Here is a 19,289-nt window from a genome sequence, read left to right as displayed (position 1 = left end):
ACAGAAGTAGATGGGGTTATCATGGAGGTGGGCACAGGCAGTTCAAGGCAGCCAATGAAACCTGTGTGGTTGCTGTTATGTTTCCAGCAGCTCTCCACATATGTTGCAGTCTCTAGAGAGGTCAGTCTGCTTATCTGGGAGAGATACATATATATGTGTATGTGTAATCCTATATTTATCGGTGAAAAAATAAGGATGTGTTACATTCGTAATAGCAAGCTTGTGGAATCAGCTGTAAGTGGTTTCTCTTGCCCTTTTTGAGCCAGTGTGTGAGTGCTCACAGAGAATTTACACCTCAGGGGATTCAGAAATACGTGCATGAACACCACATCTTACTGCAACATAAGACTTGATTTAATATAAATAAAGAAAAACATATGACTTTTTTCATTGGAAGGCACAAATTAAAATATGCAATTGCAGTGTTTTAAGAAATCCCACATGTAAAATATTCACAGTGTAGCTTAATGCTTTAACACTAATTTCTCAACACATTTTGAAACAATTTTAAACAATTCAGTGCTGATGTAACTAGCAACTTGTCCCACATTTTCATGGGCACACATCTTCAGTTTCTTTTTATTGTGCTGTAAAATCCTGCTGCTCTGTAGATGTTGCCAGAACAAACAACAGTGAAGAACTTTTTTTTTTTTTTGACCCCAGAACACAGACTTATGTATGCATTATTATCCACATGTTTTCCCAAATATCCCATTGTAGGTCTTGCGATGCCACAGCCCTTCCACACATATCTCACCAGATTCAAGGCTTGGTGAACCATGCTCATTGCTGGAGGTCTCTTGGCCCCTTGCTGCTCTGCTGTGTGCAGATTTTTACACCACTTGCAGCAACACAGAAATTCCCTGTGGATGCCAGAACCATTGCATTTCTATGGGCCATTTCTCAGGGCTTGAACCTCATGTGAATGGGGCTGCATGACAGTCCTTCCCACGCTCCAGAGCTCTGCCCATCAGAGCAACATTGCTTTGTTTGTGGTGCGTGAAGCTGGAGGGCAGGAGGGCTGCAGCCATGGACTGTTAGCCAGGGCCTATGCTATCTGGTAGACTTATCCTTGCAGAAAACAAACCATTGAAGTTCACAGAGCCGGCTGGGGCTGACACCAGGGTCTGTTGCCCCTTGTGCGGTCTTGTTTGGGGTACACAAAGTACAGTACAAGGTAAATTTACTTTGGTCAGTATGTGGTTTTCACGGAGCATGAGGATCACTGTTCTAAAACACAGGCATGGGCAATGCTTTCTCTTGGAGGATCCAGAATAAGTTCGATGGCAAAACTTCCATCCAGCATTACTAGCATACTACCAACTCTGCCTTTCCCCCATTCCTTAATTTCCTCCACAGTGGTTCCCAAAGCCTCATCCCTCTTCATAGCACTTAGTACACCACTTGCATACCTAAGCTGTGTTTGGCATTTTGATTTGAAGAGCCACGTTTTGCACCTTAGAGCATCCGTCTTCAGTTGCTTATTGTACGTAGGGAATCACTTGCCTAAAAATGGCAAACTATGACATGAACTCATTGTTTTGCCCATCCTGCTTCTGATAGATTTGTAGGACCAATCTCGTCACCCTGCGCTGTTGGGTTCACATGGAGAAACTTCTAGGGGGTGACCTCAAAGTCCATGCTGACTTTAAACAGCAGAGTAACTATAGCCTGAGTTTCGGTAAAGATGGTTAAAAGGGTGGGGAAGGTGCCTGCATGGTTTTCTGCACAAAATTTATTAAGTGTTGTGTCTAATATTTATAAACTAGCCATTATCATTTGTGTATATATGTGTGCATAGTGGTTGAAAGATATGAAGTTCCCTTATTCTTGATTTTTCCTTACTAATAAATTGTAGGAACAGCTCATTAATTAAGTTCACTGGTGATGGCACTTGCAATAGAACTGGCCTTTAATTGAGCAACAGCTCAAAAGAGAAAGCCCCGTGCAAGCTCTTAGTTATCTTTATAGTAACCTATAGTGTATCAGTGGGAAGAACACAGCAGCACCCCAGCTGCTGGTGAGGACATCTTAGGGGGCTTGACTTTCTAGCCACCATTCTCAATAAATAGCCTGCAAAACTCAAGGCAAAATCATAGTGCACTAGCTGTTGTCCATGTGTCAGGGACATGGACTGAAATGTACCTTGGAGAAAGGCTGAAGCCTGAGTGGAGCATCCTGGTACCATTGGGAGTGAGACCTGCGTCAGGTGGCATCTGCTTTGCAGGGGCACAGAGCCCTCTAGTGCAGAGGCCACCACTCAGTCACAGCCAGAGATTAATGCCAGCTTCTGCCTCCCTTCACTTGACATTTTCCCACTGATGCACCCAGTGGCTGCTGTTTTCTGTTGCATCAAGCAATGCACTGGTCACCTCATACTATTCCCAAGTCCTTTTCCAGGCAATTGCATCCCAGCACCCCATTTTCTATTTAGTATGTGTTCTGCAGTCTTTGATGTAAGACCTTGCCTTTGGCTATAGGTCAAATAGCGTTGTTCAGAGGGCTTATTTTCCTAAATTATACAAACCAGTTTGTGCAGGTCACCTGTCTCTCTTTGTTATTTAGAACTGCAGCAATGTTTGTGTCATCTGCAGGCATCCTTAGCAGTGAAATCAACCTTTTCCCAAACTGTAGAAAATTGCAAGGTGACAATTCCCATTTCCTTGAAATTCTGCTGAAATCTGCAGAAAACCCCACAGTTCCATCCTTGGGCATTCAGAGGGGAAAGCTTAAACTCTGGGCTAGCCCTCCCTGTCCTTATACTTGCTCCAAACTTACACCGGATTCAGGGAGAGAAGAATTTAATCCCCCATCCAGTTCACATTGAAGCCAGTGGAAAGACTGATTTCAGCACATCCTGGTCTGGCCTTAATCTGAAGGATTAATGAAGATACATGATGAATTAAATAATGGCAACAGAGAAGAAAAATGGAAATATTACAAAAAAAAAAAAAAGCACCCTGGGGAATTAATAAGGCTGAATCCCTTGTTATCAGAAATACTATGACTTTGGCAAGGTCTTCACTCAGGAGCAAGTTGGTTTCTGTAGGATTATTTATTTTTTCAGGCCGAGGCACTCACCAGCCATCAGACCATCCAACTGTCATGCTGCCTCTATCCCTTGCAATTCAGGATGTGACTTTTGACATTGAAGGGCAGGTCTCCACTCCTAACTGGAGCAAGGCAAACCTAAAATTACATTTAGCTGGAAAGGTTGGTTTTGTCAAGTAAATAGAAATAAGAAATCATCTGGGAAAGCTTTCCCTTAAGACATATTCTTTTTCTCAACTATGGTGTTAGTTTTGGTCATTTTTGCAGTTACAGTTTCCATTTAAGCATTTTTAAGAGCTCTGTCATTGTTTTGGTCCCAGTGTGTCTAAAAGTTGGAATTAATCTCAGCAACTGCATTACTCTAAACCACGCTGTTTGAGCAGGGACTTACTACAGCCACGTGGGGTTGTTTTTCACAATGTTTTAAAAAAATATTTGAATATGTGCAAAAGTCATTATCTTCTGCAGAAGAGTTTCCAGTGCCCAAATGCTGCTGTTGTTAAGCTGAAAGTGGACTTTTTAGGCATTGTATGGGTTTGCAAGTACTGTTCTCAAGGGAAAACATCTGCCCTCATCTGAGCACTGTTTGTACTCCTCACCTAGCTTTCCTTTTCATAACTTCTCACAGCACATTGCAGCAGATTTGGTTTTCTTTTTGTGTCATGTGAACTTTCCTCCCATTTGAAATTCATACTCAGTATGTTAAACACACTCAACCCAGCAACACTGGGTTTCCAGTTTCTCCATCCCTTCTCTCATATTGAGGAAATTGTGAATATAAGAAATGTTTCTATTTAAACGGTTGATCACATATAACATAATGTCTCTTTTTTTATTCCAACCACTGATATTTCATAGCCTGTTTTCTTTAGGGAAACCATTGCATTTTTCTTTCTCTTTCCATCACAAAACAGGTTAGTCATGATGACAAATGTCCTGTCTGCTCTAGTACTTTCTTGTAACCTTAAATGCCATTATTTTGATCGTTTGTACTAGCTGCACTTCGCTGGTTTCCACAGTAGGTTATGTAGATCTGTTTGATAGCTGTGAGGGTATGCTTTGAAACTGGTTAAAAAAAACCAACCTGATATACAGGACCTGCCCTTTTAGCTGAGGTGCATATTTATGCTTAAATGACACAAGCATATTCATTTAATTTCTGAGGCCCTGCTAGATGAAGGTCAGTGGCAGCTCTCATAAGGGAGAAACTGTAGTTTTTCTCCCAGGGAAGAGTGTGGAGGTGCAGGGTATGACCAGGATACCCTGTATGTTGTGGGGGGCTTATCCAGGTGCTAACTGCCTGGGTTGGAATGGTGTGATTGCCCATGCATACTCAAGTTGAGCAGTATTACTTGCAAAAACATTCCAGTTCTCTTAAAAGTTGTTTGGGGCTTTTTCCCCCCTGTACTCTGGTAAAGGTGAATTAGTTGTGGGCAGCATTGATTGTACTATACCAAGTAACATTATCTCCCCCAGGCCTTCAGTGGCAGCTTTGGACCAAATCCTCAGGATTGTACTGCTCTTTCATGAAATACCTAAAAATATCAAAAGTGAAATTACTGCTAACAAATAGTAAGAGCAGAATATTTATAAATGTGCTGGCAGATTAAATAAATATTTCTTATCTCCAAGTTTTGTGGTGTTGTCAGAAATGACTAGAAAACATGCAGAAGAAGTATATAAATTTACCATACCAGGGCATATATAGTTATGATGTATGAAGCATGGAAATAGACTTGAACATCTCTGAAATTGCCTCTGTGAGTTATTATTTTGATGTGTCTGTCAGAGCTGTGGGGAGACTAACACAGGCTAAGTATGGATAGAAACATCTGATGATTTAGGGATTGGTGATAATTTGGTTTCAAAGTATTCTCTGAGGTTTTTCTCAAGTCTGGGGCAAATAGGCCTGACAGGATTGGGACTTAAGTAATCAGAGATTTTCTGTGGAAAAGATGAAAACAGATTTTGTTTGTATCAGGGCAATTGCTGCAGGGACCGCTTTGTTTAATCTGAGCTTGTATGGATTTGGGAGAATACAGTTGCTTAGCATTATAGCTGGATGGATGCCTTCTATCTCCCCGCCATCACTTGGGGAAAATGCCATTTAAGAAATGCTTTGGTTTCACTCCCCTGCTTTGGGCTTCACAAGAAAAACGTGGCCAAGGAGCAAAGGGTTGCAGATGGTAAACCTGTTTGCATAACCTAGAAGTACTCGTTTAAGTCCAAATCTGAGGCAGAGAAGAGGACTAGCAAGCATGGCTGTGGACACACAAAGGATTTTAGTGTCCAGGACAGCCTACCCTGCACTTTTCATAACTGCTAAAGTTCTACAAGTTTGCATCTTTTAGTATAGTGTGCCTCTTTCCTCAGGCCTTTGATTGCTGCTGGGACACTGGGGACAGCATTTGGGTCATTTGAGCAATATCTGCATTTTTTTTTTAGGCTGTCTGTCAAGGTAATACTGTAACTGACTCAAGGTCACCATCACTTTAGCATTTAAGAATTGTAGCATGTGTGCTAAAATCAGTATCACATAGAATTTAAATGCTCCATGGTGGTAGTGCCGTGATGCAGCCCTGCAGATTTCTGGGTTGCCTCCATGTCGCAGAAGTGGTGGCTGAGGCTCTGTGGATCCAGACCACGCAAGCTGGGGCAGGAAAACCCCATGCTCCCAGCACGCAGCCCTGCTCTCAGCACTGCTCCAGACAGCAGCCTCTTGGGATGTCCTCTCTGTGTCAAAACTTTCCAGATTGGCTGTATTTTCATTATATTAGCATTGCAGATAAAAGCAAAGCTTTTGTCTTTTAGGGTTCAGCCTGAAGTTAAGTTCTGGATCTCAGCTTTTCTACTGATTGGGGACATTCTCACCCTGATTTTTTTACTCTACTTTTTAGTTAAAATGTACTTCAGCCATGTGTAAGTGCCCACATAGAAAATGTATTATGTGGGACATACTTCCATAGCCCCCAGCAGTATCATGCAAGTAGCCCTGTGCACCATTGACTCCTGAACCTGGCTAGTGCTGGCTTTGCTACACGTTGAAATGAAAGTGTGTAATGAGTGTATGTGGCTTCATAATCCGTCCTTTGGAGGGCAAATAGGTCAAGCTCAATAGTGGTTAAATCGTAATAAATTCCATCCACTCGAGCATGCAGATCCCACTTAAAACTCTACAGAGCGAGGCGAGCACCTCATTGTCTGTGCTTTAGCCTCTGGCCAGAGCAGCATTCACACTGCAATATTATATACATATAATTATAGCATGTATCTTTTCAGAACACAGTTTCCATAAGCAAAGAAATTGCAGGAATTATATTATTCATCAGATACAAACAGGCCATTTTCTTTTCTTTCCAAATGTTCTAGATGGAAAATTATCCTGCACCTCTGCCTAAGTTCAGTAATACTGCTGGAGGGGGTTAGCTTGTTTTGTTTGATTAGGGTTTCATTTGCTCAGCATATATAGCTTATGACCCAGGTTGTCATTTGGTAAATATTGGAGTGATGAAATTCACTTTGTGGATGTACTTAGATCTCTTTGTAGCAAACAGGGAATTGACCTTGTATCTCTTTGAGCAAACAAAAAATTTTGCCTGAGGGGGAAAGCTCCTCTATGGTGGTCTGACTGATGCTAGCCACATACTGTTGAATTCTTTAAAGAAGCAACTCATTTTCTTCTGCTCTCCAGATGTTAATTAACACCTCATCTACATCTACTGTTCATTACATAGAAGATGTGATGAGCCTGATGGAGGGGACCAGTGCTTTGCATGTGGCTTAAGACACCTTTGGTAGAGAGCCATAAAAGTGCTCTCTACTTACAGTACAGGGGAAAAAAGTAAATCAGGGAGGACCAACCTGATGCCTCTTTGAAGCTTTTTATGTCTGGGTTTCCCTCTGCAGCTTCACAAGCTGGCAAACTCCTTCTCTTGACTATTTGCTTCTGCCTCCTTGCCATCCTCGGAGCCGTTTTGAATGCATGGGGCACAATGCTGAACCAAATCAGTGAGTTTTTCTGAGCTAAAAATACCCTCTGACCAATTATTTATTTATTGTACTGCATTATTTGTAGCTTGGATCAACTCTTTGGCATGGTTCACTGAGTGGTCCCACGGGAGAGGGAGAAGCACGAGAGTAACCATGCCCTCTGCCTGCTGCATCAGCCTTGACCTAATGAGCAATGAAAAAGCCTGTGTTTCTCAAGATGTCTGACCCAAGCTCAGAGCTCCAACACTTGTCTGATCCCAAGAGAGGCACATTCAAATGAGTGCAGTTTGTCTTAGGTGCTTTTCTCAGTGAGCTGTTGTTCAGGGAGTTGTTGTACAGCCTGACCGGTGCCAAGCCGCTTAAGGTCAATCAAGGGCACGGGTGGCCAGAAGATACCACCAGACAAGGCTCCTCCTTCCACCTCTTCTTCAGCTCAAACACGGCATAAACACTGCAGCTTTTGCATCAGACCTATCTTGGATATCAGGGCAGATCTCTGCTGTTAGCCTCAGAGGTGCAGCAAGAGCACCAGGTCATTTGTGGGCCCTGAAGACCATAGCAGGCTGACTTACAGACTTACATGTCGTTATTTCTGTGAGAAGTCTAAACTGCAGCTGCTCTTGCATTGTGTTTGAGTGCCTTCAAAAATCACACTATTTTAAAGATCAGGTATGAGATGCTTAAACTGAGCATCCAAGTTGAGGTTTTCAACTGTCCGAGAATCTCTTTTTACTGGCTTTTTCCTTGGTCATAGGATAACATTGTTTAAAATTCAAGGTGACCTCTGGGACAACTCTTTTACTTTTCCAGTCAGTTCAAAGCTTCTTCACCGCTGTCCCCAACAACACCACATTTTTCAGGGTGGACTAGAGTATGACAGTACTTCTAACTTTCTGCCTTCAAAATGTGACCACTCCACAAAAAAAAAAACACCAAACAAAACAAAAACAAACGAACGAAAAAACCATTTCTGTGACTCTAGCTCATAATTTGTGGTCCTTGTACTTGAAGCAGAAGGCAAATATGGAGTTGAAGCATGAACACATTGGAACAGTTCAGTTTGAAAATGGAACAGAAAATCCCACTTAGGATGTCTAAAGCAAATGTAAAGAAATTCAGAAATTCAAAGCTAATGTCTTTTTCTGCACTTGAGGCTTGTGAAGTAAAAAGCAGCTTAGATGGTGTACTCACAGCCCCTGTTATACTGTCCCCATTTACTAGCAGTTTGATCCCAAACACTATAATGTTTATCTAGATGTATAACGAGAAATAACAGAGAAATGTGAGTGAATAGCCTTGCTTTAAACCTTGTCCAAGAGTATTTAATCTGTTATCACTGTAACTCCTTAATGCTGACTGTACTGAGAAGTAGCATATGTTCAGTGAATGGTTTAGATGACTGGTAAGTGTGCTTTTATCACTGCTTATTAAGTTATTTTTCCTACTAATAAAACATCAGCTGTTTGGTAAATCTTCAACAGGTGTCGTCTTATGTTACTAGCACGGAAACTTATTTTCAGCTTTGTCAAGAGTCTTTGTTATTAGCTTTGCAGCATCCCACACAATGGTGTTCCAGCTTGTGATTGGTGCTTCTAGGAATTATGACTCTACAAAAGTATCTTTTCATGTGTTATTTTCTCCAAGTTAAAAGAATGACATTCTTTCAGTTTTCTCCAGAAAGCTGTGCTGTCAGGCTAGGGTTGCATTGTAACAATGATGAGACAAAAGCCTCCTTTTGCTCCCACTGAACAGCAAAGCTGGGCTGAAGCTTTCCACCTGGAAGGGGTTGGGAAGTTTTTTACCACGTTGTCTTGTGTATTGTTCTGCTTTCTTCTATATTAGCATAACTCAGAGATGTTTTCATTTTAGCTATGAAGGGATAGGCCAGGGAAAAACTGTTTGAGTACAGAGTTTTTGGGTGTTATGTGTCATATTATTTCTTCAGAGCAATTTGCATTTTGGTCTTCCATTGCAATCAAATATCGTGGTGATAACTTTTGTCAATTCTTCTAGATTTAATAAAGCAAAGTAATATAATTTCAGTAATATAATTTTTCCATCATGCTCTTATAAATGTTTGGAATCTCTGTGGTGCTCTGTGTGACACCTCTTCCTTCCCCATCAGCAAAGCAGACAAAGGGGTATTTGTGTGCCAAAGCAGAATATGCCAGGAAATCTCCTGAATCTTATCATACTCCCAAAATGTCAGACTGGTAAGAGATGTGTATGTCCTGGAGGTTCGGTTTGCTCTTAAAACCTGGATCTGTAGCTTGAGGGATCCTGTGGGAAGCCCCCACTTGCACCCACTGAGCTTCCAGGGAGACCCTCCCTCTGAAGTAACAGGTCCTCAGGGAAATGGCCTTTGGGGATTTCTGGCAACCTTCTACTTTCGGTAATGATTGATGGTACTCTATGACTGTCCTCTCCTCAGGAACTGAGTTATGTTTGTGATACAGAAAAACTTAGTGCTACTTATGTACAAAATCCTTGTTTTGGAGTTTTTCATGTAGCAGAAAGTGACGGAGGGTTATTCCAGCTCTAAATTCTGATACATCTCTGTGCCTGGGAAACACTGCATGCTTCCTACACTATTGCCATCAGAAAGATAACATTCTTGTTTCTTATGAAACTGATGCTTAACTTACTGTAGTGCTTGTAGAGATAAGTGGGTAACAATCTTTATATTCTTCCTTTCCTTCATGGAGCTTTCTTCTTTCCTCCACAGTTTGTCAAGGGACAAATAACAAGCTGACCCAACTGGGACATGTGGAAGACCATTTCACCAGCCTGCAGAGGATGTATAACAATTGTGAGGTGGTGCTCAGCAACCTGGAGATTACATATGTGGAGCACAATCGTGACCTCTCTTTCCTGAAGGTTAGTGTTCATGGCCAGTGTGGTCTTCTCTGCTAAAGCAATCTTACTCCATTTTTTGAGGAAAATGCAAAGGATTAGCTACTGATAAATATCTGTGGTGATCCAAAAAACATAGCTAGCTAACGCCAGAGAAATTGCAGCTCACAGTCTAAGCATACCTGTAGGCTGCAGAATATGCTCAACTCTACTATACAAATCAGACACTTTGAGAAATAGTTTTTCAAGGTTTTTCTAACCTGTAATGGGTGCCATGCAGGTGGGTTTCTTCTTATTTATAATTCCAATTCCATCCTTTCCCATTGCCTTACTTCTCAGAGAGCAAAAGACTTTGTGGTGCTGTTGGGCAAAGCAAAGCACAAAGTGAGTGGCAACCCACTGATGGCAGATTTTGAAGTGTGGAGGCCTTTCCCATTCTCTTCAAATTGTGACCCCTTCCCCTGCCATTGTGGTGAGTCCCTCTGTAGCCTGCAGTGCTCACACCCCAAGCAGGCAGGCAAGTCCTGTGCAATAACTTCCCACGTGGATTCTTCAAACGATCTTCAAGATAATCCTCCACAGTCGACACATGGGCTACTCCCATCTCAACATTTGTTTTGTGCACAAGTGCCTGAGTAACTATGGCAAGCTGAGGGAGGGGAGGAAAGGACAGGGGGTGGATGCTAAAACTCAGCTGCAGCATGGGGAGGAGGGAGCACTGTCTGACTTGGGGACCTCCACATTCTCCACCAGCAAGTAACAAGCAAGATCAGAAAATATATAGTTCAGACACATGGGTTATAAATATGATGGTATTGCCATTCTTCTCTCTGAAGCACAACCTGACTATGGAGCTCAGTGTTCCCAGGAACATAACAGGTCTCTTGAAAATTCACTGGTAGTCTTCACAGAACAGGAAAATATCCTAAGTGGTAGCCTGACGGTTTTTCATTTATGGTCATTTTTGTAGGAGATAGAAATGCACACATTTCACAGTGCAAGGCAGGAATTGACCTACATGCAGGAACAGTACCTCACTTACATTTTTGTTCTATAAATATATGTTACTTAAAAAGGAGAAGTTTATCTGATCTTCCCCTCTGATGAGCAGTGGAGGATCCGCAAGGAAAGGGGCACAGAAAAGAGAATGTAAAAGCCTGAATCAGATGGGCATCTCTGTGCTGCCAGTGATTGGAGGCTAGGCAATTTAAGGGAAGCATCACAGTTGCCATATCACACATGCTTGCCCTGTTCACCTGCATCCTCTAGTTAGCCCCACTTACCCTTGCTTGGGGACAGAGCAGGGGTAAGCTGGACCTCTTCGGTAATGCCCTGGTAACTGCTTGAAAGGTGAGTTTATACCTGCTTAACTGGCAAAGTTTTCCTCATAGTCCCTTTTTATTCTCAGATTTACTTATTTCAATGAGATTAAATGGTTTATCTTTCCTTAAAATTGAAAGATGGTGGATTGGAGGGGCAGGAGGTAGAAAATATTTATTGAAGAGTACTATGGATTAAGCACCTTGTTTTCTTCTATTGTTCCCTCAGTCAATACAGGAGGTTGCTGGCTATGTACTCATCGCACTTAACATGGTGGATGTCATTCCCCTAGAAAACCTCCAGATCATCCGAGGCAATGTGCTGTATGACAACTCTTACGCCCTGGCAGTTTTATCCAATTACCACATGAATAAAACCCAGGGACTCCGGCAACTGCCAATGAAACGGCTGTCAGGTGAGATGAAAGCAAGAGGTGGAGGCATCTCTAAAGCAAACTTCAACTGTTATCCTATTGGTATCAGGATCTAATTGGAGATTGCCTCTCAAAGTCACATGCCATCAAATCCTGCTTTAAAAACAAGGATCTGAATATAGTTTCCTAATTGCCTTCCTGCTAGCCAGTCTTCTTCAAAAGGTAAAGAAGTTCATAATTTCCCATTGCAGAAAGATAACAGAAAATCCAAAACATCAACAAGATGGTGAGATTCATTTCTGTCCCCCAAACTGGCAAAGAAGTATCCATTTGTTATTTTGCGTTATTTGATTATAGTGCATACACATCAGTATTTTCTGTTAAATCCCTGTAGGAACTGGTGATACGTGTGTTAGTCTCACACAGTCTCTGTCTATGCACACCAGTAGTGCCATCTCTGCTGAGTGCCATGGCCCCTAGAGGTGGCACCAGGCAGAAAGCCACATGTCCTGGTATCTTTATGGCATCCAAGAGCAGCTGACTCTCCAGAACCTGTCAGTCTGAGCCTGGTGTTATTTATGCCATTAGGAGTGCTGATGCCATGCAAATTGTCCTTTTCTGTCAGCATTGTATGAATGAGGTGGAGAAATATGTGCTTTATTTCTCTTTCTTTAGATCAGAGACAGAAGTCTTAGGGATTTGCTTCACTTACAAATTCTTTTTCTTTCTGGAACAGAAATTCTCAATGGAGGTGTTAAAATCAGCAACAACCCCAAACTGTGCAACATGGACACTGTTCTCTGGAATGACATCATTGACACGAGCAAGAAGCCTCTCACAGTGCTTGAATTTGCAAGCAACTTGTCTTCTTGTGAGTATTAACCTACCAAAAGTGCTATGTGCTCCCCCCCTCCACTTCAGACAGTATAATGAACATACCATCTTTCGTGCAGTAGGTTTGTGGTCAAACAGTTTTTACATGAGGGCCACCAAGCCCAGTTCCAAGGGAAGTGCTTTCATTTCTGCACCACTGGCCTAAGATAGAATTTTTCATGTTGGTTAGGTCGTTAACTCAGAGCTCAGCAAAGTTCTTGGTTTAAGGCAGTACTCTACATATGTGTTAATCAAACACATCTAAGGAAAACGTGCACTCATTTGCTTTCCAGAAATCTTCTGTTTTACAGTGTAAGGTTTGGGCCTAGAAAGTCCATATGGGTACCATCATGGAGTTGCTTGAAGCTTTTTTAGAGCTAAGGCCCAGATTGAGTGCTGTAAAACCCAACTGTTTTGGGCTGCACAGACTGCCCTTGCAAAAATAATGATAAACAGGCAGACAAATCAGATGCCTCAGATCAGCAGGGAGACAGGGGGATATTTGAAAATTTGTATAGCATGTGCTTAGAGTAGGCTCAAGCTAATCCTTCAGCCTTATGAGTCCCTTGTAAAATCCCCAGTCATTTCAAGGAAAGTTTATTTTCATTTCTGAGCATTTTATTTCTGGCACTATAAACTGACGGGAAAACATATTTTCTTTATCTTCTTCCAGTTGCATAATTGCCTGAGCTAATAGCCAACTTCTATGTTGACTTATTTTTGTGCAGAGCCCTAGCGTAATCAAGGAGTTGCAAACTATATATGTCAGCACAGAAGTTTGGCTCTGACCCCCCCGGAAATGTTAATCTTTAACTTTTCAACTTAAAAAAGAAAAGGAGTTCTTTGGTCCCACACCAAATCAATCAGCTCTTGGACAAGTATTGGCATCTGTTCAGCTATTTGATGGGTGATGGAGGGAGGGAGAATCACATGATGTTAGCAGGAAGAAACACTTTAGTAGGAAATACCTTTTAAATATAGTAAATTCCCTATTAATCTGCTTAGACAACCATTTATGGCTTTAATAACGATCCCATAATCTAAAATAAGTTGTTTCTCTTGGAATCTGCTTGTCATTAAGAGAAAGAAAGAGAAAGAAGAGAGTAAAAAGGGAGGGATGGGAAAGAACCAGCACTGAACCATTGAGGTCAGGCAGAGTGTCCATCCACCCTATCACCTCTCCATCAGTTGTCCATCTGCAGTGCAGTCCTACACCAAGGAGTGTTTTTGGCAGAGGATGGGAAGAGGGTGTGAAACAGACAAGTCAAATTACTTTGTGGTCGGAGTAGCTGGCAGTTGCCTGTGAATCCAGTTGGATTCGTTTACTTTTTAGAACTGCAATGTTCAGAAACACTGATTTACATGTGGCCTGTAGTGAGCAGCTGGCACATGCCCGGCTGCAAGCCAGTGGTGACTTGCCATTGCATGCAAACCCCACCAGCAGAAGGGCCAGCTGGGCAGTAGCTGAGATTCCTGTTCCTGGGAAAAGTGTACCTCTTTCGTAAGCTAGACTGGCTGGGTGTTGTGCTCGCTTGTTCAAAGCTGTGGAGGTGGAGAACTGCACGTAGGAAAGCAGAGCTGAACAAAGGATAAGGATTTAAGTTCACAATTTTTTTGAACATCATTACATAGGTGTTTCCTACACTGGTTTATTGAGCACAAAATCTCAAGTCATGGTTTTCTGTGGTTCATGGTATGTTGTTGTTTTCTGTGTTTACAAAATATTATGCTCTGTCTCATGTTTTAGGTCCCAAATGCCACATGAACTGCACAGAGGACCACTGCTGGGGCCCTGGTGAACAGAACTGCCAAAAATGTAAGATTAATTAAGAAATAGCTTGTGTACTCTGACATACTAAATTCCTATCTACTGAAAAATTGACCTGTCAAGTGCAAATTAGTAACATGTGTATCACACTTGTCCTTCTCTGCATCCTGCTACGCTGGGGCTTCTTGAAGCACACCATGCATGAACCTCCAAAAGGGTAGTCATAGGGAAGACAATCCCTTTCTGGATGGGAGACCTCAAGGTGGTTTGCCTTGGGTTTGGGCTTCCCTGCAAATGTGCTGTTCTTCCAGAAGCAAAATTCTGCAGGTGTCTCCTGCATTGAAAACTTTTGTCTGTCACCCACAGCTTTCTCCCATCCTCACTTGAGAGCATATATTCTTTTGGTTATTTTACCATGTAACAGAGAACACAGTAACTGTGTGGTGAATTGTTTGCCTTCCTGCTGCCTCCAGCAGAGTCATTCTGTGGGCCAATTAATGATATTAATACTTGGGATTATTTTCTACTCTTAGAAGTAACAATTAACCCAATTTTTGCTGCTTTTAATTTCTCTTTTCGTAATCCCCATAGGGTTTTTTTTTTGTAAACACAAATTATGTCATCTTCATGTGGATATAATCACACTACATACTCTACTCAGAGGACCTTTGAAAGGCTCTCTGTAGCCATTTTTAAATATATAAATAGAAATGTTTGGCTGCCTGTGTTTTACTGTAAAATCGTGCAGGTAGGATGCTTGCCTGATATTAAGAGAGCAACAGAAACATCCATTTAGAAGTGCTTCAGAGTTTACAAGGTTTTATTTTTCCTGAAGTAAAGGTTGAGGAGGAAAACCATACTTCAGTATTTCTTTCTTCTCTAAAAAGTGGGGAAATACACTGTTTCTAAATCTTTGTTTTGTGAAAAGTTCAGTGAAAAAACCACTGATCTAGACATAATGCAATTGGAAGCAATATCCCGTATTCAGTTTTCCATTGCAAATAATCACCTAACCCTAAGTTTCTTCTCTGCAAATATCAAGCCAAATCTATACAACTTGGAGCTTGAGGAAATCTTTTCTATCTTCCTTTAGCATAAACTTTAGTTTTTTTCAGTCAGCTCTGTAGTTTGACTCTCAAGGTGGACAGTGACTGCACACACAGAGGCCTTCCCGGGTTGGTCCCTGCAGCTAGTTTTGCACAGCTGTCTCAGGGCCTTAAAAAACCTCAGGTCTCAGCCCAGCAAGCTTTTAGCATTTACAAACTCTCACTGGATTCGGGAGGTTGATGAGTGCATAAAATGAAACCTTTTGCAGGCTCTTGCTCACCTCTCCAGGCATTTGAGAATGTGGCCAACTGAAAATATTTCCCACATTTCCACATGTGGGAAAGTTTTTTGTCCTGAAAATGAACGTGGGATATTCTGTATGAAGTAAAAACGTCTGCTGTGATATATATTTCCAGCAGGAAGCTCTAGTCAATAGCTATCAAAGTGACGAGGTGCTTTATTCCCCTGCTAATGCTTATGAAAAAAATTATATCAAAACACTGTTCATGTAAAACCATGTGCCTCTTATTCCCCTGTTTCTAGTTGTATGAAGGAGTTGCTATCAGAGAAGTTAATGCATGTTGTAGAAATAATCTGTTTCCTTGACATACTCGAAAGTATATTATCTTGCTTACAGGCCTACAAGATTAATGAAATAATACAGTTTGGATACAAAAGTATGTAATGGAAAAAGATAGAATGTATGATTTTTAAAAATCACTGCTATATACCCTGTAGCAGGCTACTCATTGCAATAATTTTCTGTTAATTAACAACCTTCTATTTCATACTTGCAGGAATTCATGGTGATCTTGTAACTCATTTGTGCCAACTGCAAAGTTGATAACAGTTAGTGCAGAGCGCAGCTGAAAGGCTTAGGGTGCTTTAATGAAGCTCTGATGTCTAATGCCAGGCTCTGTGAAACAGTAATTTTTTTCTAGAGAACAAGAAATCCCTTTTCTGGTTTGTGGTTGGTTTGTTTTTTGTTGGTTTTTTTTTAATTGTTCTGATTATCTTTTTTGCTGCTTTGCTATTCAGATGGAGACACTTTTCCAATTCTCAACAAAATGTTGCAGGCAGTTTTGCTTCCCTGAAAAAAGCTGAACCAGGGCCAGTTCTTCCTCTGGGTGGTTGCAGTGGTGCAAACCCTGTGGGAATTGTGTAATGAAGATAAAATTTGGCCAAGGAATTGAAGCCTAAAGAAAAATAATTCAATGTGCATATGAAATCTGTTTGTTGAGTGAGTCTCCCCTCTCTGCAAATTTCAGAATATTTTTAGTGCTTTGAAGGGATCCTGACACCACACCAACAATGTATGGTTTCCCTTTTTAGTATGAAACCCTGGCAGTTCTGCCACGTTGTTTTTCCCAAAGCTAGCAAAAATAATAGCAGTTTTTTTCAGTGAAATGGAGGCAGATCCTGCTCTGTTGCCCAGATGTAAGATGCAGTGACTCCACAGAATTTTTCTTGATCTGGGTGTTGATGTGACAGGGACCTGGTTGCTCTTTCTAAGCAGGGCATATTTCCTGGCTGGGATCAGCGTTCTTAGCACCTCGCAACAGCCACGATAATTACAGGCTGAACAGAATTCCTGCTCGCTACCACCCACACCAACTCTCACCCCTCCCAAACTTTAGCCTTATGTGAGGACAGAATGTGCATCCCATGAGGAAAATCTAGCACAGATCCTGCACCAGACCATTTCTCCGTATTTCTTGATCTCAGTGCAGCAAGTACAGCTGACATTTCTCATTTTTTCTTGTATCTTCCAGTAACAAAAGTCATCTGTGCCCAGCAGTGCTCTGGCCGCTGCAGGGGAAAGGTGCCCAGCGACTGCTGCCACAACCAGTGTGCTGCGGGATGCACGGGGCCTCGGGAGAGTGACTGCTTGGTAATGATGCTACACCACCACCATAACTGCTTAAATCCCTGATACAGCGAGGCAGGCATTCAGCTGCATGTCCTCTAGCCTTCTTCAACCCAAGACACCCTCTGAGAGATGCTGTCCTGGGGGATGCTCCAAGGTTTCCCTTTGTGGGTGGTCGGTGGGAGGGAAGATGACATGAACTTCACAGCAGCCTTAGCTGGTCTTTACTGACTCTGTCAGTGAACCTTACTAGTACATTCTAAACCAGCTTTAGTGCCTTTGAGTGCCCAGTGAGTACAAAGTTGTTGTAGAGCATATAAGTGTTTGCTGTAGGGTGACTTCCCCACATGATCAGATCCTCAGGTCCACAGTAGCCCCTGTGCTACAGCAGTTTTGCAGGCCAGCACAAATTTGCCCCGTGCTCCTTAGCACTAGTCAGTAATAATCTTGATTTACTAAAGCAAGAACTTCTACGGGGAAGAAGATATGATGGATCTTCATCTTTCTGCATTTCATTGAACTTCAGACTTAAAATCAGGGTTTTCCTTTCTAGTTTTCACTTGACACAAAAACACTGGGGCAGTAGAGGGAGAAAAAGCACACAAAGCTTCTTTAGGGGAAAAAAAAGTCCTTTGGCTTCTCTACAAGAGTTTCAGGGTGTCAATGTACGCTGTGGTTTTAACTCTTCCACGTATTTGCACTATGCTTCGTCTGAGTAATTGCCATAGAAACCATCTAGTCTGGATGTTGTTGTTATCTTTATTCCTGGTGCCCTTTTAAGTTGCATGGCTATGATGCGCTTACTGGCTCACAAGGCAGACAGTTATTCTCTGTCATCTGGAAAGCCAGGGGAGAAGAAAGGGAAAAGGAGAGTGATTATTAATTTAATGCAGACTTAGATTGGAAGAACCAACTTGCCCTTCATAAATGCCTGCTAAATTGTTCATTACCTACAGCCAAATATAATGGTTTCGGTTTAATATTTAGCCAGAAAAGTCAGTAATCGGCAGGAAAGGACTTGATTTGATTTAGGTTATTAAAAAGTGGTCAAGAAAAGTACCGTTTGTCTTGATCTAGTTGCTGCCTGTAGGGAAATTTTTTCTGTCTAAGGCATGCAAATTTACTTCTGTTCCCACGTGAATCCCAGCAGGTTTGCACCAGAGTGCCAAGGTTTCTTATTCTGAAAAAGAAAAATTCATGGTTTCTTTTTTAAAAAAAATTTAACTCAATTGCCCAGCCTGAAGGAACCTTTCACCTTCAAAGCCTGAGGGACCATCCCTGTAGCTGCCTGGGACTTCCAATAGAGCTAAGCAGGAAACAGATGAGACTGTCAGAGTGTTTTAAAGGCCTAATGTAAAACCACTGTCACTTTTTAAGGAGAAGGTGGTTTAATTGGTGCTGTTGTTCAATGACAGGCATGCCGCAAGTTTCGGGATGACGCTACGTGCAAGGATACGTGTCCCCCATTAGTCCTGTATAACCCCACCACTTACCAGATGGATGTCAACCCTGATGGAAAATACAGCTTCGGAGCCACTTGTGTGAAGGAATGTCCACGTAAGTTCATTTCAGATTGCACCTGCAGAGGAGGTGGGGGTTGGAGAGAGGTGGGAAGGGACCTATGTCATCCCTCTGTGTTGTGGACAAGTGAAAGACCATTTGTTCTCTTCAGTTCCTGTGAGAACTGGGAACAGGTGACAAAGTGAGCCTCTTCAAACTTCATCCATCACCTTCTCTGATTTTTAATCACTACATTTTGACTTCTGAAAGTTTTTGCCTTGGTGGAGAAAAAGGCATCATATAAAACTCATAAAAACAATGGCTATATGAGGTCAATCCTGTGGATTACCAAGCATCATCAGCTCTTAACTGGCTCTTAATTAGGACTGGTAGAAAGTAGTTGATTTTAACGCTCCTCAGTCTGTATGATCATTTTATCTACAGATGCTTGCTTTTCCTTTCTTGCTGTTCCATGTATGTATTTTTTTAACCCATCAAGTCTTGAATGTTGTTTTATCCTTCTGTGACCATGCCCCTCTCTGTAAAATGGTGATACCACTGTATGTTCATCTACCTTCAAATGACGTTTGTGAGTATTCATAGTTAGTGCCTGTACTTTTCTGAGTGTGACAAAAGTATTACACTAG

At 41.8% G+C, this 19,289-nt stretch overlaps 1 protein-coding gene across 3 annotated transcripts in view; it reads left to right on the top strand.

Moving 5' to 3' along the window:
- Positions 1 to 19,289, top strand: part of EGFR (epidermal growth factor receptor) — a 1,326,436-nt gene that overhangs the window by 101,064 nt on the left and 1,206,083 nt on the right. For all 3 annotated transcript variants that reach the window (XR_007630657.1, XM_050330250.1, XM_050330238.1), the window contains exons 2-7: positions 9,767 to 9,918; positions 11,443 to 11,629; positions 12,324 to 12,458; positions 14,208 to 14,276; positions 17,048 to 17,166; positions 18,558 to 18,699. Coding sequence is in view for 2 of the 3 variants with exons in the window: in XM_050330250.1 (XP_050186207.1) it covers positions 9,767 to 9,918; positions 11,443 to 11,629; positions 12,324 to 12,458; positions 14,208 to 14,276; positions 17,048 to 17,166; positions 18,558 to 18,699 (804 nt within the window). In the remaining variant the exon portion in view is untranslated. The remainder of the gene's footprint in view (positions 1 to 9,766; positions 9,919 to 11,442; positions 11,630 to 12,323; positions 12,459 to 14,207; positions 14,277 to 17,047; positions 17,167 to 18,557; positions 18,700 to 19,289) is intronic.

The sequence above is a fragment of the Myiozetetes cayanensis genome, unplaced genomic scaffold (genome assembly GCF_022539395.1).
Source record: "Myiozetetes cayanensis isolate MyiCay16 unplaced genomic scaffold, myiCay2020 scf1, whole genome shotgun sequence".
Taxonomy (NCBI): Eukaryota; Metazoa; Chordata; class Aves; order Passeriformes; family Tyrannidae; genus Myiozetetes; species Myiozetetes cayanensis.
The sequence above is the reverse complement of the archived record's forward strand: the minus strand, read 5'-3'. Positions and strand labels throughout refer to the sequence as shown.